Source organism: Grampus griseus, assembly GCF_964374135.1.
Source record: "Grampus griseus genome assembly, chromosome: 6".
NCBI lineage: Eukaryota > Metazoa > Chordata > Mammalia > Artiodactyla > Delphinidae > Grampus > Grampus griseus.
Window position 1 is genome coordinate 105244960 of NC_139000.1, and position 20782 is coordinate 105265741.

General features: G+C 52.4%; 3 protein-coding genes across 8 annotated transcripts in view; 1 reads left to right on the forward strand and 2 right to left on the reverse strand.

Annotated features, from left to right (window-relative positions):
• Positions 1 to 406, forward strand: part of HMBOX1 (homeobox containing 1) — a 179311-nt gene extending 178905 nt beyond the window's left edge. For all 5 annotated transcript variants that reach the window (XM_082656511.1, XM_082656509.1, XM_082656512.1 and 2 more), the window contains one exon: positions 255 to 406. In XM_082656511.1, the coding sequence (XP_082512637.1) occupies positions 255 to 392 (138 nt within the window). In that variant the 3' untranslated portion in view covers positions 393 to 406. The remainder of the gene's footprint in view (positions 1 to 254) is intronic.
• Positions 407 to 4015: 3609 nt separating this feature from the next.
• On the reverse strand, positions 4016 to 12431 carry LOC309823881 (uncharacterized protein). 2 transcript variants are annotated; one of them, XM_082656514.1, is made up of 2 exons: positions 7013 to 12431; positions 4016 to 4092 (listed from the first exon to the last, which is right to left on the reverse strand). In XM_082656514.1, exon 1 carries the CDS (start codon positions 12268 to 12270, stop codon positions 11845 to 11847), a length of 426 nt encoding a protein of 141 aa, XP_082512640.1. In that variant the 5' UTR covers positions 12271 to 12431; the 3' UTR covers positions 4016 to 4092; positions 7013 to 11844. The 2 variants fall into 2 exon arrangements, with proteins under 2 accessions (XP_082512640.1, XP_082512641.1); XM_082656515.1 differs by lacking the exon at positions 4016 to 4092 and having other exon boundaries at positions 5188 to 7146; positions 8771 to 12431.
• Positions 12432 to 17450: 5019 nt separating this feature from the next.
• Positions 17451 to 20782, reverse strand: part of KIF13B (kinesin family member 13B) — a 187740-nt gene continuing 184408 nt past the window's right edge. The window contains exon 40 of the mRNA XM_082657347.1: positions 17451 to 20141. Coding sequence (XP_082513473.1) covers positions 19855 to 20141 — 287 coding nt within the window. The 3' untranslated portion in view covers positions 17451 to 19854. The remainder of the gene's footprint in view (positions 20142 to 20782) is intronic.

Genomic DNA, 20782 nt, shown 5'->3' on the forward strand with positions numbered 1-20782 from the left:
AAATTCTCAACAAGAAAAAAACATTTTAGTGCTTTTTATTTGTTGAATCATAAAAATGCCAACCCGAAGTCTCTGGACCTATATCCATTCAGTGTCTACTTAAATACATTTCACCTCTATTCTGTCATGACGCCCCCAACTCTGTTTTCTCCCACGAATGTTCTGCCTCCCCTTGCCCGCAGCATGCCTTTCTGTGAGCTAGAGAATTTTACCAGTGCACTAATAACATTTGTTTCTTATCTCTGCACATCTAGGACGACAGCACTAGCCATAGTGACCACCAAGACCCCATCTCATTAGCTGTGGAAATGGCAGCAGTCAACCACACTATCTTGGCATTGGCCCGACAAGGAGCCAACGAAATCAAGACAGAGGCCCTGGATGACGACTGATGAGGGAGGATTGGACACGAGAAGTTAACTTAGTTTAGACGTAGCACCTTAGCAGACTTTCCTCGGTCCTTAACATGTGTTCTTACAGTATAACTTGCAGTTTCTTGTATGTCAGTTAGCCGTTAGGGTCTTGTTCTGTGAAGATGGCATGGTGCCCTCAGCCTTTGCATATACTCTCAGTATTAATTCCCAGTAAATAATAACCAACCAACCAACCAACCAATCAACCTTCCCTCTCCCAGACCCCGAGGCTAGAAAATCTTGCTGCTCTGTCTTAGCATTCCAAGAAAGTGCTTCCAGGTATTTAGATAGCCCTCAGTTCTCAAATATTAGGCTGTGTGTATTGGGTACCTTTAGATTCCTGTAACACTAGTCTGTACCCCTTTTCCTTCCCCAAGACTGGTAGGATGCAAGCTGAGGTAGTGTGGCCCAGGATGGACAGACGCCATTTGGGGAGTACCCACAGAGTAAAAGGGACACTAGAACCCCCACCTCAGTGTGGGAAGAATTGATTTCCAGCTGCAATAAGCCGTGCCTCATAATAGTCACACTGTGGCTAGATTATACTTCTTTGGGTGCTGTGCTAAGAATGTCAGTGGAAACACTCGATCTCAGATTTTGGTTGATGTTAACATGCCTGACACAGACATCCTTTCCTCTCACAAGCTGTGTGACTTAAGTAGATAAAATACTGCCTCTGCCTTTGGGACCATGATTAAAACAAACAAACAGAAAAATGACAAAAAACAAAAGTCATTTAAAAAAAACAAACCCACAAAGCCCAGCTTGAGAGCACTGGGAAAAAACACGAGCTGAAGGTCTAATGGATGTTAGGTCCAGTTCTCAGAACCACTATACAGTACGTGGCACAGGTACATGCCGGCCTGGAAAGGTGCTGGAGGTCGTCACGGAAGCTGCTTTGCCTCCTGTCTGTGTCCCCTTTCCCTGCTACCAAAAAAAGGCATTTCGAGGATGGAGCTAAGGTCAAAAGTAAGTGAATGAACTTCCAGTCTTTGTATCCATTAACTGAAGCCCCCTCAACATGAGAGGTTGATAGAGGACTTTATAGCGGGATTATGCTGACTGACTCTCACAAACGCAAATACTTTCCTAACTAGGAGCAGAAAAAAAGCAGGGGACGTTTGCCACTTATGCGGTGGGTCTGCGAGATACAACAGGATGTGACTGCTTTGGTGTTCTCTTTACTCTGTCCTTGTAGAGGTGTGAAAAGCTATATTGCTACAGGCAATTTATTTAATAATTGGAAGCCATATTGATAATGGATGTGGTAATATTTGTAAAGTTTAATCTACTTTAAGCGGCAGTAACTAATGGAATTTTTTTCCTTGATCACATATGTAGCACTTTTGTTACTTTTTAAAGATATTTATATTTGATAAATCTTTTTTTCATTTTGAGAACTCAAAATACCAAACAGTGAACTTGAGTTATAAAGTCACCCTGTGATCACCTTGTCGTCCAGTAGCAAAATGATGAACTATTCATGCGTCCAAGAAAATTACATCTGCTGGCCTTGTATGAAAATGATCTCTTGGCATCCCGATTAAAGGACACACTGTCACTGTGGGTAAGAGGAAACAGCCTTCAGTGTAGCAGCGTAGGGTGCGTCTGAAAGAGGCACAGCTGCTCTCTATTTCCTGCCTCGTTCCCTCTCTCCTTCCTACAGACAACGAAGCCTCGTTTAAAGGGGAATATGGGCCTGGCTGTTAAGCAGGGCGTCATGTGTTTATCCATTGCCTGAAAGTGATTCTAGAATTGAAGGAGGGTGCCATTTCCTTACCTCTTCACCCTTCCTCCCCCACCAAATGTTTTCAACTTAAAACCATTGAGAGAGAGAATGACTGGCCGCCTTCATTTCTCCTTTCCTCAGCAGTGAGTTTGAACATCTGCCAGCTTCTAGCTGGTCTCACTCCATCTAAGGCACACGCTGATGAGATCACCTCCACTGTCTGTTCATCCTGCTTATGTCAGTGTGAGGAAGCCTTTGAGAGGCATGAAGGTGCCACCTTCTGTGGGTCTGTGACCTTATAGAGCTACAGGCAGGGCCTGGGCCTGCTCTTGTCCTTGGATTTCAGGGGGAAAATGTATATATTTTTTTCCAGCTTCCAAGAATTGAAGTAAAATGGAGTAGCCTTTTCTGTTTAACTATATTACTTGAACCAACGAATTCAAGAGTAGCATTTGTTATTCTCAGGAATGATCGATCCCCCCACTCATTTTCTTTCTCGGTGTGTTTGACTTTTTATTTCTATTAGAAGACTGTGTTATCTTTCTTTCCTTTCCTTTGATACTATTTAGAAAAAATACAACATATCTTTCCATTTCGGTGGAATTTTGTCTGCTTATTTTCAGTTGAATCAGAAAGAAAAGGAGAGAGAAAAATATACTGACAAGCCACATCCATGATTTATTGTAAGGAGATTATTATAATTGATAGCTTCTTTAAGATGGGATTGCTAGTATCATTTGTTCTTGCTGGTCCTTTTAAAGAAACAGACTCAAACTGTAAAGGCAGCTGCAGTTTCTAAAGAAACAGGGTGATTGCCAGAGAAGAGCTAAAAGGTTTCATTGATTTAGGACCTTTAAGGAAGGAAAGAAAGCTTCAAAGAGTAAAGGAGAGTATCCATGAAGGCAGTACCAGGTGCTTACCTGGAAATCTGGGAAAAGTGAAAGAATGTGTCTGCCAGTGCGGGGCAGCATTGCCTTGGGTTCAGTAGGAACTGGAGGAAGGAGACCTGCACGCGGAGTTCTTTGATTAAAGAAGACTGCCGGTCTGCTCTAACATCTACTGCCTTACATACAACTTCTGCTTTTTCTCCAGAAGTGAAAATTTAGTTCTTTGGGGCCTCGATTTAAGTCTACCATTGGTTTTTTGTTTGTCATCAGGTTTAACTCTGCTGTCTTCTCCAGGCTACCTTAGTTCTTACAGTGGCATATGGAGTTGCCACTGTCTAATTTGTAATATCTTTGGGGAGTAAATTTTTTTCTTAAGCTTTTTCAGGCTTAAGAGGTGGTATTAAAATAGAAACCCTAAACTGCTCTCTTACTGAAGGGAAAATAGCCAGGCTCTTAAAGCATCCCATCGTGTGCTTTTCGGTTTTTCTGTCCTCTTTTCTCACTTCCTGCTGTACTTTTTTCAGGCCCCCGAGGACTCTTTCAGGGGCTGCTCCTTCCCAGGTGAGGAAGACTAAACGTGTCAGGTGGGGAAACCTTGCAAGCAGTTCAGGTAACTTGTCTGTTATTCTTTTAAGACACTTTCACTGCATTATACTGTGGTCACATGGGTAAATTTCCTAGCCTTCTTAAAACACAGCCTTACAAAGGGACCCTTTAAAGATGGACCATCCTAATGCCATTTCTGCCCATCTCTTGAGAATCGTAACAGCAGATGAAGGCCAGGGAGGGCTACACGGTACACTCTGATCTGCGACCTTCCAGGACCCGTCAGTACCAAATAGACATTGTGGTTTGTTTCAGCAAAGCCTGTAAGGCCGGAGCACCCCTTAAGGCAGTTTTCTTCAAGTCTCAGTACTTTGGGTGGCCTCCTCCCGCCTGTAGTCTGTAGAGTTCCCGCATGTTGTCGTTCGGTGGGTGGGCTCTCCCCCACGTCTCGTAGTCCTTCACAGAAAGAGAGATCCTCGAACAGGAAGACCCCTTTCAGCTCAGGCGCGGTGATCACCTAAAAGGACGTGAGGGAGGGAGCAGCCCCTCAGTATGGGAGGATGCAAACCCAGCCCCCGCGTCCTGTAGGTTTATCATGGCAGTAGTTGCTGATGAACAGCACCTTTACCTCAAAAGGGACAACTCGTGAAGAGCTAGTGATACAGTTGCTTTCGTTCTCCCTGTTTGGCCTCTGTCTTTACACACTTCCCTCTTGGATTTCAACCATCAGGCACCAAGTGTAAGTAAACAGACTTTCATTTCATCAGGAACCTACAGTCACATCCTCTCTGTCTGTGAACAACTCCTCTTCTCTTTTCCTCTGGGCTCCAAACCAAGGTCTCATCTTGAGCTGACTCCTTGCTGGAATCTTTTTATCCTCTGCAGCAGGCAGAGTAGGTGGGTGTGGTCCATCTCTTCACACAAACACCCCTTCCTGTCTTGCAGCCCAGCTTTTTGACCAGCTACATATTCCGCTGACCAGCTACTCTCTCTGCCCACAACAGTGGAAATAATCCCTTTTTCATAAATGACACCCCACCCCCGTCCTTAAAATGTGAACGTCAAGTCCTTCTCTCTCTTTGGTCTTAAGAAGGGTTTGGGTAGAAGCAGTCTTCCCATTTAACTCGTGGCTCTGCCTTTTAAAATTGCTGTTTGTCTCTTTTTGTTGTTGTTCAGAGAACCACCAGAGTATTTTTTTCCCCAATGAGTCTCAACAGATTCTTAGGCAATAATTTTTCTTCTTATTGATGACCTTGTGTGCAGTAGCACTCTACATTCAATAGTCCTGACCCTCTACTCGTGCGTTGGTTTTCTGTGTTAATCACTGTGTGTGATTTAAATCTTATGTCAGAGTGGTGATAGAGTTTGTCATTTTGTTGTTGTGATTATTAGTAATGTTTTACTACTGTATTCACTGGGGCTGCGTTGAGACCAGCCAAATCCATTTATAGCTTTACTGAGCCGCGTTTGTTTGTCAAGATTTCCCAAGTGAACGTTGGGCACATTGACCAGCTCCCGCTGGTGGTATCTCTGCGGGGCACAGGGGTGGGGTGGGGGGGTGCAGTGGGGCAGGGCTAGGAGCTGCGTAAGACATTCCTTTTTGTGTGCTCTCTAAATAACAAGGATGTTTACTCAGGATTGGGGGATCAGTTGTTAGCCATATTGAATTTGGCAAACTGAGCTGCATGCCCTGGAAACCCTCTTCTGTTTCTTAATCTCCATATTGTCTGGTTGCCATTACCTGGTAATACCTAAATTACCCAGTTTAAAGGTATCGCACCATAATGAGAATGGGAGGTTTTCCCCGGGAGGCAACCGTGAATGCCCAGGTTATCCTGGAAGGATTGCCCTAACGGTGGTGTGCTGTCAAAGCAGGGGCCCTTTCTTTTTCTGTACTGCGGTTGCCTTCATGATAGGGTCTTCTTTTCAAAAGATGATAATCACTTAAGAGGAAAGATTTCCTTACTGCTCTCAAGAGAACTGCCGCACTAAGGTGGTGGGAAAGGCTTTTTAAACACATCAAGCCCATAAGTCCATTTCCAGTCACAGAAACCCCTCTCACAAACAGGTTATACAAAAGGCTGTTCTTAATTCTCACAGGCTAAAAGTGATAAGCTACTACTCTTGCCGTCTTAGAGGGTCGATGGTTGACTCACTAATCGCTGGAAGCTTATAAATTGACCAAGTTTCCATACCAGCTTCATTATTCTTCCTTAGTGGGGATGAGAAACAGCAGCAAAAGGAAAGCTAACGGTCTTGAGAAATCTAGTTTCCTGTAACAGTGGTTTTCTTTTCTAATCAAGAGGGGAATAAACATGGGAGGGAGGAGAGGGAAAATCTGGCTGCACGCGGGGATCTCGCATCCCCTTCTTATTGTCACCCAAAGACCTCGAGGACGTGGTAGGCGCCTTGGGATTCCAGGTACGCCTATCCTGGGCTTCATTTTTATCATTCCTCCTGTGACACCTGGGGCCAGGCAGTGAGCAGAACTAAATCTGGTTCATTCCATTCAAGCAAAATCTAACTAGCATTTTTACACCCTGCAGTTTCCCACACACGTCTCACACCCGTTCTCTCATTAGCCGCAGCTCCCGCACAACAAGCGGAAGGACGCCTCTGCGGGGGGCCTTTGCACTTCCCTCCTGGCATCCCTTTTCCTGGGCAGTTACGGGAGCCATCTTGCCTCCGTCCGGACGGCAGCGCTGTGCCCTCCGGTGGGAGCAGGGGCGGCAGTGGCGTGTGAGCCGGCCTGGGCGCGGGCGAGTGTGCACGGCTCCACGGGCGCTTCACACCACCTCGGGACGCCGGCCCCCGTGACTCCATTTTCATTCTCTCTCTTAAATAAAAATGGCTCTATACAGTCATAATTAACTCTCAGATTCACGTTGGTGTGCTGTGAGCAAATGAAGGTTTGCCTGAATCCTTTCAAATTGTAACCATGGCGATTGAGGGGGGTGGCACAGAATGAATATATAAAAATATAACGACAATTGTTCTGAATGACTGAGTGTCCTCCTGACATGTAATTAGCTGTTTTAACAGCAAGATGTAGATTGGCATGGTCATAATTAAAAGGATTTCCGTCCTTTGTGTGATTGAAAATGGCAGATCTCCCATTCCCTGTTCCCTTTTAGCACTAATGCTCCCAAGAACATTTGGAACAGCAACTCAGTAAACTAAAATAATGACATAGTGTTCGCGTCCTCTCCTAAGTGAAAGAGAAGGATTGGAGTTATTTCAGCTTCAGAATGGAAGCCTTTGATTACTGCTCCCCATTAGACTAAGTCACATGAAACCTGTCGCTCACATCCAGTTTCAACCTGCTCCATCTATGGCAGAAACTACAGTCAGAATCCCAAACTGAGTCAACCACTGATGAGGCCTCCAGAGTACTCTGTCCCACATGCCAACCAGCCAGGGTCGCGTGTCGGCCTTACCTGATGTTTCCTGCTTCACGAGCTCCCTAGAATTCACATTTTCCCTTGGTCACTTGATATTTCCATTGCCGTCACCATCAGGAAGTGTTTTTCAAACAGGAGCTTACACTTGAGTTAGATAGGCTTTTCCTGAGCTAGAGCAGAAGACATGACACAAACACAGATGAATAAACTAAAACATATGGTCTGTAGAGAACTGTGAGGCATAAGTGGAATACTGTTGTTTGCAATGTCCTAACGTTACTGGTGGAGAAGGACACGTGTGAATTTCACCCAGGTTTGCTCACATCTCTGGTAATTGCCAGCTTCCTCATGTCAGCAGCCTTTGGTTACCCTGAGTTTTCCCCATTGTTCTGCTGTGTCAGTGGGATTGCCCCCCCTTGGCCCTTCCACATCCATGTTCTCTCCCTCCCACTTTTTTTTTCTTTTCCATCCACCCTGTCCCATGGAGCACCATGTTGTCTTGACACCATACACGGCCTGCCCACAAAGCCCGTGTTCTCACCCTGAGGCCTCAGGCTGGACAGGAGCTGCTGCGTCACTATCTAGCCTTTCTCTAGAATATGCCTTGTTTGGTTTTTCCCGTCACTTCAGTTATATGATCAAGAGTGAGTCTACACAAATACCAGCACCCAACATAGTGCCAAGTGGCCCTTCACAAGCCGTTTCAGTCCCTGAGGTTCCTGGCTGTGCTGGTGAGCCTGGCCCCTGAGCCCTTTGTTCAGGCCTGGACACTCCAGGGTCAGGTGGCAGCCGCTAAAGAAAAATACAGCTCTTGCTTTTGTTCATACTTTCCTGCTTACTCTTTTACCCATCTTCTCCCCTCTCCACATATCAGAGGGAATCCTAACCCAAACATTAAACTTCAGTTTCATAAAAATGCTGAGGTAGGCTGCTGCTTTCTAACTGTTCTCTCCCTTTAGCCCCCAGTACACACACACACACACACACACACACAGAATTTGGATATAAAGGTTCTGCCTTGGGATTCTTTTTTTTCCCCCTCAAAATACTTGCAATCCAATGTGTAGTAGTTGTGCTAGAACAGGAAAAATAATGCCATAAAGGGTTTTTACTCAGTGCTGCTTTTCCTACAAGATCTAAAAGTGACTTAACCCCGACTCCTGCACGCCACCTGCTTTCAAGATAGACGTGCAGTCATTGGGACTTCTTTATGGGATCCTATTGGTCATCTGACAGCAGGAATGGTTGTGGATTTATGACCCCGAAGACTACAGTATCCCATCCCTTTTCTTATTTTCCCAACTGCTGAAAGATAACTATCTCCATTGGAATTGAGAATCTGTCTTAAGATTAGCGATTCTGAAAACTGACTAGATGAGTATAATTCTGTGATTTGTGAGACATGCATTCAGCCAGCCAGCAGAACATTCTGATTATCTGCTTACATTCAAAGAAAATAGAATTATCACTGCAGTTAAAACCTTCAAACACAATCTACTCCTTTAGGGATCAAAGTATTAGATGTGCTGCTTAAAGGATGGTGCTACGTAAAAAGAACTGGAGTTGGCCAGACATTTCCCTCCCCAGATGTTTCCACAGGCCACTTTGGTGACTCAGAAAACCGTTCACCACATATTCCTTTACCACCCGCAGCCCCGCTAAAAAGAAAATAAAGCCAGCTTACCAAAATCAGTGAAAATACAGGTAGTGCTTACCCCTGAAATATGTATTTTTTTTGGAAGAAAACACCAGAAGTAACCAGAGTAAAGATGCCGTCATTCTAAATCATCGTACCTCCCAAGCATTCGAAGCTCGAAGTAGCCGCTGACACTTGCTAGCTTGTCCTGTGTGCCCAGCACTGTGCTGCGTGTTTTCACTGTCTCATTGATTCTTGAAGATTCACAGACCATTGAGCAGTACCTCCTAAAAAGTCAAGTAAAATCTCCAGTCACTTCTCTCATCCTGGTAGAACATTAACAGGATGTCTGCCTGACCCTACTGAGTGAAATCTCTGTACTTAACCTGTTCCTTTTTCTCTTGGGCATTGCCGGATGATTCCCCCCTGGTGCACTGTTGCCCCGCCATCATTTCTGTGCCGACACTGGACCAGTGTCACTGTGATGATCTAGACACCAGGGCATCCTTCCTCCTTGGCCTTTCTCCTGTTACTCATGGTTACAGAAACGCAGTGAGGCTTGGCTGCTGTGATGCAAAACCTCTTGTTTCAAGTCCCCTGTCCCCATCTCCGCCTCTAGGAGGTGAATGGGAAGGTCTTGCCTTTTGCTGGGATGGAAGATCTTGGCTGTCATAGTCTGAGCTCTGAGGGGAACTCGAATATCCTAGCATTGCTTGGGGGTAGGTGCTCTAAGTGGAAGCAGAGAATATTAAAAGCTCACTCTTCCTGTTCTCTCTCTATTCAGCTCTTGGAGCATTTTTTCAGTGCCTGTGTTTGGAATTTTCGCTAAGCCATTCCAACTCAGTCCACTGTCCCTTCCGTCACAATCACGAGAGGCCGTGGGTCTGGGCCAGTGCTTTGGAGATTGGAGGCTCTGGAATGCCAGTGTTGGATCAGTGTCTGCCCTGCCGTGGGCTCTCTGGCTCGGCGTAAGAACTTTCTGGTAACCACAGTCCAGCTCAGGGGCGAGCTGCCTTGGGGTTGGTGTGGCGGCTCAGTGACTGTTGTCAGGGACACGGGCTCTAAGCTGACCTGAGGACTCAGCTAACTAAAATCCATGCGCCTCCCTCCCATTCTCCAGCTCTTTACCTCTCAATAGGTGGTTCTGCAGGGGCCGGCTCTGTCGCTTCTCTCTCTTCCGACCGCTTAGTCGTGCCCTAAGCATCCTTGAAGCCCAAGAACGGGAACCGCCCCAGGAGCAAGGCCTCGCTGGGAGTGGCCCTGGGAGAGGGTCCCCATGTTGACCACTGGGGATTGGTGGCCCTTGTAATAGGCACCTTGTTTCATTAGCCGGCTCGTGGGGGGTTTTGGTTATCCACTCCGCTCACCCCACCAAATAAACCCACCCTTAAAGGGAAGGGAAGAAGGCACGTGTGCTTTCCACTGAGGTGCTGATCCCGATTTGGAATCTCTGGTGGCAGCTGGGGGAGACTTCAGAAGGGAGGTGTGGGTTCTTCCCGAGGAAGGCGCACGTGACTCACCAGCCAGTGTGCACGCAGAGCTGGTCCCAGGACACCTGTTCTCTTCGTAACTTCCCACTCCCTCCAGGTCAGGTCTAACTAATCTCAGTCTGATTTCTGGCTTCCTTTGAGCACGGAAACCTCTCCTTTTGCTTTACTGGAACTAAGAGCCCAGCATGAAGTTGTGACGCTTATCCTTCCACTTCATCATTCACTGAAGCTATTAAACTGGAAAGAGAGCGGCATTAGTGCTGTATTAATGTACACAGCAGCCACTCTAGTGATATTACCCTGAACTCTTGTTTTTATGCCACGGGGGGCAGGGCAGTACGTACGTTAGGAGTGGACCGAATGAAGGTGAGGGAGCTGGGCTGCGGGCTCCTGTCAGGAGCATTATCGTTAGTTATCATTTGCCTTGGAAACCACATTCAGTATTGTTAGTCAGTGAACCCCTTCATCATTCATCTCTGAAAATGGGCACCACGAACGGAAACCAAAGGTACTGGGGGCGGGGCAAGAGCTCTCTGCCTGCACTGGCAGCTCTGGCAGGGCTGCTCTTGATTGCGCTCGGTTCCCAGAACCCTCCTCTCACCGGGGCCTCTTCTCTTCCTAGTAGTTTCTCTCGCACTGACGGTAGGAAGCGCACTGACGATAGGAAGCGAGTCCGTGCAGCCCGAGCGTCACCCCCAGCCCAGCGGCTGCGAGCCTAGAGCCGGCCACCCAGGCACCCCGCGCGTGCTCTCCGCCCCATCTGTCCCTCCTGCTCTGCCCAAGCTAGAAGGACAGAGGCCTCTGCCGGTTCACCCAGGCCGCAAGGGGGGCCACTGTCCCCGCCAGAAGATGCCGAGAGCATCACAGCCGCCTCCCCTGGAAGAGCCCACAGCCTTCTCTGATCCCCCGTGGGCTCCCCTCCCTCCCAAGGCCGTGGTCACGCTGGGTATGCAGCACCTTCCGAGGATGAATTTCTCTTTCTGTTTTTTAAGTGCCTACACAAGTTACAGACCTCTGGGACCCGCCAGAGTCGGCCTGTGCCCTGCCCTCCCTCCCCAACCCTGCCCCTGGCCCTTGGGGTGGGTGGCCACGGTGGCTGCCCCTCCCCAGGGTCCCCGGGTTCCGCAGGCAGAACAACTGCAGGGGTGAGCACGCGGGCTGTCGCTCTCCCCTGTGCTGCTGCTTCACGGGCGTTTCTGTGGACGGGATGCCGGTCCTGGTCCCAGAGACTGTGTAGGAGCCTGCTTAGCGAAGTCCGCAGCTGCCGAGCGAGCGAGCGGGAGAGCGAGACAGCCTCGGCGCAGAAGCCCGGGCGTCTCTGACAGCCGCCAGAAGGTGCGTCCAGACCCAAGAGGCAAAGAGTCAATCAGAGCTATAAACAGGATTATTCATTTGCCGTCATCGGTCACTGACCCCTGGCTGCCTGTCCTCGTCCTCTCTTCCTGGATTTGAGGGATCAGGGTGTCTGCCCACAAGGGCCCAGAAAGGCCGTCATCGGTAGGGGGTGAAACAAGATCAGAAGTGCATCTTTGAAAACGAGTGTGAGATTGTTTGCTTCTTTTTTAAAGTACTTTAAGTCTGACCTAAACTCGGGGCCTTGATCACGTGGTGGGCGGATGAGGAGGGTTCTTCTGTGGCCGCACTGTTGACATCGTGGCACCCAGCAGCGCTCGGATGACTGGCTGGTGAGTAAGAAGGGTTTTGCAGAATGCAACAATCCATACCCAGGCACTTTATTTGCATTATGAATCCAGCATTTTTGTTCGGACAGTGGAGTGACCCATACACTGGGCATTCCCACTTAACACGTACAGCGTTTGCCACAGGGACTGAGCTGGGTGGCCAACGGGGGCGGTAGATGGAAGCGATGGGGTGGGCGAGCACCGCCGTGGAGGTGGCCTGTGAGGCTGCCGTGGAGCCGCTGCCCCCGTGAGCCGAGCCCCGAGCAGACCCTCGGCGCTCCAGGCGCCGGGCCACAGGTTCCACGGCGCTTGTCGGCTCCCCGTGTTGTAGTTGAAGAGTGTGAGCGAGGTTGGCGCGAGGCTGAACCGGAGGAGGGGAGAGGAGAGGAGAGGAGAAGCGGGTTTCTCTCCGATCACCTGGACCGGGGGCTCACCTGGACCGGGGGCGCGGGGCGCTGGGGGATGGTTCCCGCCGCGGAACCCCATGCGGCTCCGTCTCCCTGGGCGTCCGTCGTAGGGTGGGAACTCGCTGGCGCAGCGAGTTTAAAGTGTAAGGCGAGTTGATGGGGGTCATTTGATCAGATGCCAGGGGTGCCTCGGGTCTGCTGGAAAGTCTTTAGCATCCTCCAAATACTGGAGTACCTGCGACGGGCTGAGTGGGGCCCCTGCGGGCAGGCGGGGGAGGGGGGAGGGGGGGGTCGGGGCAGAGCGTTCCCCCTGCCTTCGCCGTCGTGTCTTAGTCTTTGTGTTTCCCTTTGGTGTCTCCGGGTCTCTGTCCCCATCTTGTGCACCATGTGTCCCTGAGGGGAGTCACACCTGTGTCTGAGTCTGCTGTAAGGTGTTCAGTCTACCTCAAGGGGTCATCATGGTCAACTCTGTCCCATAGCAATCCTTCCGACGTCGCCACACACACTGGAATGTATATCTGCCCCGGCCCCAGCCCGCCTTCCTGTCAGTAACCTCCTGACCCCATCTTTTCCTCTATCACCACAAACTCCTAGTGCAAATTGGATGCTGCTTTAAATGTGAAAACACTTGTTCAAAAGCTATAAAACCTGAATGAAAGCTAAAGCTGAATTTATAAGCCTTGTTGCATATGAGCCAAAAGTGCAAAAAGCTCTATATAATGAACTAACCTGCCACTCGTATAAATATAAATATATATAAATATATTAAAATCAGACTGTTCTACAAAATTGTGTATTTGTATTTTTGTGTACGTACAATTTTCTGCTAAGCAGAAGGAGGATGTAGTATAGGATGCTGTGAGAAGAGATTTGGTTTAATCCTATTTCTTTGTTACTTATTTTTGTTAACATCAGATGCCTGTCTTCGTCTTACGTGTAATGACACTGTTTGGAAAGCTGCAGTATCTCTCTTCCTTAGGGGCAGAGTCCATGAGAGGATGAAATGTGGGGTGGAGAGAGCTGTCCTGGCCGCCGAACACGGGACAGTGGCCCAGGCTGCCTGGGAGCCACTCGAGGCCCTAAGGTGGGACTGAGGGCGGACGCAGGGAAGCAAAAATCCCGTTTCTAGACATCAGCTTCCAAACAAACAGACTGTCAGAGCTAACGCAGACGCCCCACCAGCCACTGGGAGGGGACGTGGGACCTCTTGGAAGTGAGGGACAGGGCCTCTCATCTCTGGGCCAGAAGCCTGCCCGGAAAGCAACAGGGGGTGTGCCTGGCAGTGCTGCCCTGCTCACCGGCCCTGAGCTCCCCGCCCCTCTTCCAAGTAGTCGCTGCCTTTTTCAGATCAGGTTACAAAACGCCTCCCCTCTGCCGAGCTGCTGGCGCTTCATCCCCCAGGCCTCCAGCCCCAGTTAACCTGGAGGGTCTCAGAACCCACCTTCCGCCGGTGCTAACACCCAAGAGGGGGTAGCGTGGCTGCCAGCAATGGCCAGAAACCGCCCATCGGACAGGCCGGGCCGGAGGACAAGCTCCGCGTGCCCAGGACAGCCGGCCCTCCCACCACAAAGGCGTCCAGAGGCCCTGGCCTGGGACTGCCTCTGCTGCCCACCCACCTCTCAGCCCCAAGACAGTCCCTCGTGACGTGAACCTTCTCTAGGGAGAGCGATACTGCACCTTCACCTGTGGGACTCATATTTATAACATTGTGTAATGACTGTAGCAAACAGCCCTTGTTTCTAGATGTAAATGGTCAAAGAAACAAGTGCTCTATTGTATTGATAAAAATAGTTCCAATGAGTCCTGTATCATTGTATCTCCTATTCTGGATTAGTGCCTTTTGGACAGTAGACTGTTCTGTAATTAAAATGTAGTATACTGCTTTTTTGTACAGTTTTGTTTTAATAAAACTTTTTTTTAATTTGTGTTTATTTTAGTATTGTACCTATTAGAGAATAAAATGTATAACTGAACAAAGACTGGTCGGGATTTCTTTGAGTAAGGACGGTCATTTGGGAAGTGCCCTGTCACTTCTGTTCTGAGCATCTGTCCCTTCATGCTTTTGAAAACGGACTGGTGCCCCAGAGACCCGAGGACACTTGAAAGGGGTTAAGGGGACAATCAAGCACTTCCTGGTTGAGGGAACGTCAGCCGTGAATCCGGCCCCTTCTCCTCCAGCCTGTGCTCCCTTCATGTCTGCCCCGAATCCCCCGGGGGAAGCCATCTCTTCACGTAGCTTCCCCGCCCGTGATCCCCTCACTACAGGCACCATCCTCCCACATCCTAAAACCACTGGGATGCTGGAAGCTTCTCTTCCACGAGGACCACACCCTTGGACTTTGCTGAGCCGTGAACTCCCACCTCAGGCCATGCCCCGAGCACCTCATTTTCCTAGAAGAGCCATCCTTCCTGGGGCTTCACCTTTAGCAGTAAAAACACAATATGAAAGAAAGCTGAAGCTTTGTAATTTGTGTAAGGCGTCCAATGGTTGGGAGCAAATTCTTGAGCAGGACTGAAGGATCGGGTGCCAAAGCTCCCCTTTCACCCGACAGGCTAGGATAGGTTCAACGACCCCTTCTCAGAGACGCAGTCTGTTTTCTCATTATGCATAACTAGAAAAGACTCTGCAAAACTTTAAGCTGCCCTCAAACCCTAAGTTGCCAATGTAGATGGGCGGGTTTTCGGGGGATGGGGATGCCGAGGACCATCCCCCCCCCCCCGCCCCGTGCCCCTCTACTGGGGCCAGAACTGCTCCTTCTGGTTCTGTCCTTCAGGGCCCACCTGCCCCCAAAGCACCACCACCCCCGCGCCTCGTCTGCGAGTCCTCCAAACACACTTGCCTGGAGGTCACCTCCTCAACCCCTAAAGCTCTGGAGCCCCTCTTGTGGGCGCCACGCTCGAGGTTCTGCGACCGTGGGACTTGTCCAGCGACACCAGGCCCGGTGCAGGACGGCGCACACATGTTCCGACGGACCCAGTAGCGAGAGAGTGAACGAACTAAACGTGACATACCCACTAGCGCCCATTTTGGGGTCTGAGCAACCGTGAAAACCCCACAGCCTCGTGCAAAGGAGATCTCATTTAGTTGCAAGACAGTAAGTAACGGCTCGAAAAATACGATTTACCCTAGGAGCTAAATCAATCTGAGACTCTTGCCTCAGAGCAGGACAGCTCCTGGCTGCCAAATTTCTGTCATTATTCGGCAGTGCTTATCTCTGAGAACAAGTCTCGGGCACTTAGGAATACAAACAAGTCCCGCCAAGACGTGCTCTGACTGGCGGCCACCTCTAATCAGCCCTCCCCGTGGCTGCAGCCCTACGTTTGCAAGTACCTTTTATAGCAGGCGCAGGCGGAGTGATTCACCGATGCAGGGCCACCAGCGCACTGGGCCGACTGCGTCCTCGCGGCTGTGGGCTGGGCTCCTGGACCATGAGCAGGACGGTGCAGGCCATCTCGGGAGGGCTGCTTCTCTCCCCGGCGCTGGTTCAAGCCCACGCTGGGCTACAGCTGGGTGCCACGTCCTCAGGATGTCGGCCTCAGGGGCAAGCAGGGCCCAACAAATGCCATCGGGCTTCACAGCCTGCAGGGACTGGACCGCCGGTGTGCACATCCATTGTCCTCCTCCCCCAAACACCTCGTTGCAGGACCTTCGAGGGTCCACTCACCCGTGCAGCAGTGGAAAGAAGTCCTCTGTTCCCCAGCTGCGGCGTCTGATGGGGGCCCAGCGTGCAGGTCGAGGTGGACAGTGGAGCTGAGGCGTGAGAGCTGGGACACCCCTGTTCCAGAGAAGCGGTCTCCCGGCTAGGTAGCCCAGAAGCTCCGATTACCTTGAATGTAAGGCCATCAAAAAGTTTCTGTTGGTCCTTGGCTCCTGAAAAAGGTCTCAACCCACTGGCCACGGAACCAAATCACAAGGAGCGCTGGGCTGTGGAGGTGTGCTCAGCGGACCTGCTGCTGCCCTGAACCTCTCTCTTCTAGTCTCAGTCCTGAAAAGCCCCACGCTGATCACTCAGAACCATGTCACAGCTGCCTGTGGAACAGTCTGGAATGAGCCCAAACACCCCTGCCTCAGGGTGGGGGAGAGGAAGGCAACCAGACGACCCAGACGTAGGCAGGAGATCAAATGGTTTTATTTAGAGGCTGTTGGTCATGTGACGGAAAGGCATATATGGTACAGAATTAAAGAGGTTTAGTTCATTATACAGTACAAATCATTAAGTCTTTACAATTCATTACAGAGTCTTTGGATTTTTCTTAACTCCCATTTCATGTGTAGCAAATCAATACAGTCTCCCAAACAAAATCACTCCTTTATGTGAACCCGTCATATTTACAGAACTCCACGCACAGAGATGCTCCAAGACTCTCCCAACACGATTAGTCAGCAGCACGCAGGAGGCATGACGGATTCCTCCGCGAGAAGGGTGCACATGGGGACAACGGGGACAGTGCAGTCAAGGGTCTCAGGCGCACAACCCATCCCGGAGAGATGTCTGTCCATCTGAGGAGCGACAGGCAGACAGACGGGGCGGTGATCCTGGGAGCTGGCGGCGTGTGAGAGCAGGCAGGCCTCGGGCAAGTGGCTCATTGTAGCGGAGAAAATATGTACCCGTGGCCTCCTGGTCAGTTTCACAGACGGGGAACTTTAATCCAAGAGGAGGAAGTAACGGGGGTCGGGGGGAGGGGGGATAAGGGTCTGAACACCTCCTAGGCCTTTCCGGCTCTGCAAGGGGCCCGCTCACAGCTCACCGAGCACAGGGGCCTGACCCGCTGGCCGGCCACCCGCACCGCCCCCCACAGTCCTCTGGGGTCCGGGCTGGGTGACCGTGTGTGTACAGAGCAGGAGGCAGAGGCCAGGAGGGCTCCCGCCCAGCCTTGACCTGTCCTCGTGCGGCTGGGAGCCACAGACGGACGGTCCCTCCCCAGCGCCACGCAGCTGCCGCTCCTGCTGTCTTACTAAATCCCGGAGCCTGACCTGCTAAGAACCGCATCAGGGATCCTAATGCTGACATTTATTTAAAATTAGGTCTGTGTGTTAGTAAGGCGAGGACAGAAGACGCAGGGAAGGGGGAGTCCCTCCCTCCCCCCTCCACCCAATAACTCAGGGTGCGGGGACTGCCCGGCTCCTGGCTTTAGGGACCGCAGCTCTTCCATTCACAAGCTAACAGGAGTCTGCGCCAAGAAGCAGGGCGGGCTTCCTTCACCACCTGGGAGCAGGACGGTCCCCGCACCCACCCACCCACCCCCCCACCCCCCGCCCCGAGCCGCCCAGGAAGCCGGAGGCAGCAAGAGAGAGGCCGAGAGCGTCCCCGGAGCCCCACTCCATCCACCAACACAGCGGCCCAAAGGGACGTGTGGGTCATGGAGCCAGAGGGCGGGGGTCGGGACTGCTGGCCCCATACCCCTGCGAGGACCCAGCATGGCCCCCACGCCCTGCTCTGCTCTTCCAGGGGCCGCCTCACTGCCCTCGAGGGTCCCGGGCCAACCAGGGCCCAGAGCTGGGTCAGGAGAGCCAGGCCAGCAGCTGCCTTCTGCCAGCAGTGCTGACAGATGAGGATGCCCAGGGCAGCCCGCGTGTTGCTCTCTGGCCGCAGGAACAGCTTACCAGGAAGGCCGATGGGACGACGTGGCCTCTCTAACGCCACCAGCACAGGCCCAAACACAATTCATTCTGAGAAAACCCCAGGCAAGCTGGGAGCTACAGACTCTAGAGCAGCGACAGTGCTTTCCTCCCTGGAGAAAGCACCACCTCTGCACACAACGGGCTCTGGCCACCGCCCCCAGTCCCGGCAGCACGAGGTCAAGGGCTCTAAGGAAACGCTGCTTCCCTGGGGGCAGAGATGCTGGGCAGGGCTGGTGGGACACTCTCAGGCAGGCGGAACTGGGGACGTTTGAAAAGCAGGCCCCGGGAGGAGGCGTAGGGGAGGCCGGGAGAAGGGGAAGGGAGCCTGAGGCCTCTCCAGACAACAGGGCTCCTCCCGGCCCGTGAGCTCCGGCCAAAAACCTGCTCAGGGCAGTGACTGGGGCTGTCACCTCTTCCACTTCAACTCAACCGACAACGAAAAGAGCCCGACCCTTCACATCCCCCGACCGACCGTCCCAAGCCCGTTCTGTGAGGTTGCGACGCCTGTCACAGGGCAGATGGGCCCCAGCAAGTACTTGGCTCCGTAAATGAGGGTCACAAACACCCAAGCCACCTTCCATTTCTATGGCGTCTTCTCTCCAGTGCGCCTGGTGCGGACCTTCTGCCCCACCAGGCAGGTCACCTGAGGCTCTGGGAGCGAGAGCCGCCCTCCCAGGGAGCGGGTGGTGCTAGCATCGCACTGAAAACAGGCCTGAAAGGAGAGCTTCCGTGCTGGCAAGGAGCTTACGCAGAAGAGCTGGCACAGAGTTGGGAGCGCTTAATTCAGGGACACGCCCGGCAGGTGTTCCTCGGAATGCCAGCTGAGGACAGGAAGGAGTACAAGTGGTGGCCCGCCACAGACCTGGGGCACCAGGTCACTGGGCCACCACCCTGGTAATACCAAAGGCACCGGTGAAGAAAGGGCTCTGGACCAGGGCTGTCCCAGCGGGGCCAGGCAATGCTCTGGGATAATTCACACCGTCCCCAGCACCATCCGGGCCAGCCTCGCCCGTGGCTCTGCGAGGCTCCCAGGGATAAACCCCGCCGGCAGCGGGGTGGGCAGCTCTCCCTCCGCCTACCGGGCTGCAGCCCCAGGCTGGGCGGGCGTCAAGGCACAAAACCGCCACGGAGCTAAGCTGGTCTAAGGACCCTCCCAGGACCAAAACCGCACCAAGGCCACGATGCCTCTGACTGACTTTGTCATTGGCCACAGAAGCACAACAAAAGTCTCCAGGTTTTCACTGTCAGCTTAGAGTAAGGCCACTTGTGTATCTGCGATAAAGGACACAAGGAGGGGCAGCGTCCTCCGGGAACCCCCGCCAGAGGCAGCAGGCTGGCAGCTCCCAAGTGGCTGCAGAGGCGGGCAGCGTAAGGCAGGCCCTGGGCACTCACATCGGGAGAATGATTGTGGCTCGCGAACAATTTCGGATTTTGAAAAAATAAATATAATAAATATATGCCAAGAACTCTGTTAAGGGAATAAACGGCAAAGAGAAAAAACTTTCTGGGTATAAAGACCCTAAAACACCCACAAAGAAACCTCTAAGAAACCCCGTGGAAAGGAAGAGGGAAAGGCGGGAGGGGGCAGGCCCAGGGCCCCAGGCATCTGAGGTGGGGAGAGGTGCTGGGGGCTACGGGGGTGCGGGGCGCCGCCTCCACGCAAGGGAAAGGCACGAGTAACGGTTATGCTTTAAATTAAGAGGTTAACGGCGTCACCACAGAAAAAAAGAGCAACATTGGCCGCAGTCGCAGCGGCCCCAGGCCCAGGAAGACGGCGGAACCCTGCTCTCCACAATCTGGGACCACGCTGGGCTCCTAGAACCTTACACCCTCGGCCCAGCTGCGACGCAGCCTCACTCTCTGGGGAGAGGGAGAAACAGGGAGAGGTCACCAGTCCCGCGACGTGCAGAAAGCATTCCCGGCCTGTCCCCACGGAGAGGGGCTAGAGGGCCCGCCCGGGACTGTCCCCGCAAAGGCTCGGAGGGGCCCCACGCCCTCTGTCCGTCGCCCAGGAAGGACGGGAGGCGGCCACCCCGCCGCTTAGCTGGCCCAGGACTTGCGGTTCTCCGGGTTCCCGGGGGCGCGCTCGGCCCGCCCCGTCGCGCCCTCGGCCTTGGCCAGCGCCGCCGTCAGCGAGGCCAGGTTGGTGGCAGAGCCAGAGAGCGCGCCGCTCCTACGGGTCTCGGGGGCGCCTTGCGGCCGGAGCCCCGCGCTGCGCCGCCGCCCCGCGCACGCCGCCCTGCGCACGCGGCCCGGCCTCACCAGCAGCCCGTAGCCGGGGTTGCACTTGAAGTACTGCTTCCCGCCGATGGAGCCATCGTTCTTACCTGCGGGAAGGAAGAAAGGAAGGAAGACGTGGAGGTGGCTCCCCGGCCCGTGGGACCCCTGTGCTCCCAGGCCCGCGCAGCCGGTCCCCGCTGAAGGAGCGGGGCCGGGGCAGTGCCTCCCGAGCAGCAGAGGTGGTCACTGCGGACAGATCCCGGTGGCCTCCGGCACGGCCAGGGCCTGTCACTTCTGATGCCCACTCGCCCCGCCCTCGGCACCAACCGCTGTCAGTCTGGACAGTCAAGACGCAAACCTAGGATGGATGTCGTGAGTGGAACGATTATTTTCCCTAAATCTATTAGATGGAAACTGGCAAATTACCAAACTGTAGCTAGTGAGATGTCACGCCTGGTGTGTCAAGATGGGGAGAAGATGCCTCCTTGGTAAAAGCAAACAAAAAATGCTTTAAGGTGAAGGTCAGCACTGGGGGGGGGGTTGGGGGGAGCTGATCCCTCAGTGTCCGCAGCCCATGGTGATGGGTTGCTGGGGGACGTGATCTCTGCAGCAAAGCACTCATGAACTGTCCACACTCACTGCCTGCACCCCGCAGCCTGCCTCCTCTCTTCCTCCCTCTCAAACAGGCCCACCCTCCACCAGCTCCTCTCAAGGTCAGCAGGAGTCACTCGGTCCGCCTCTCGATGTA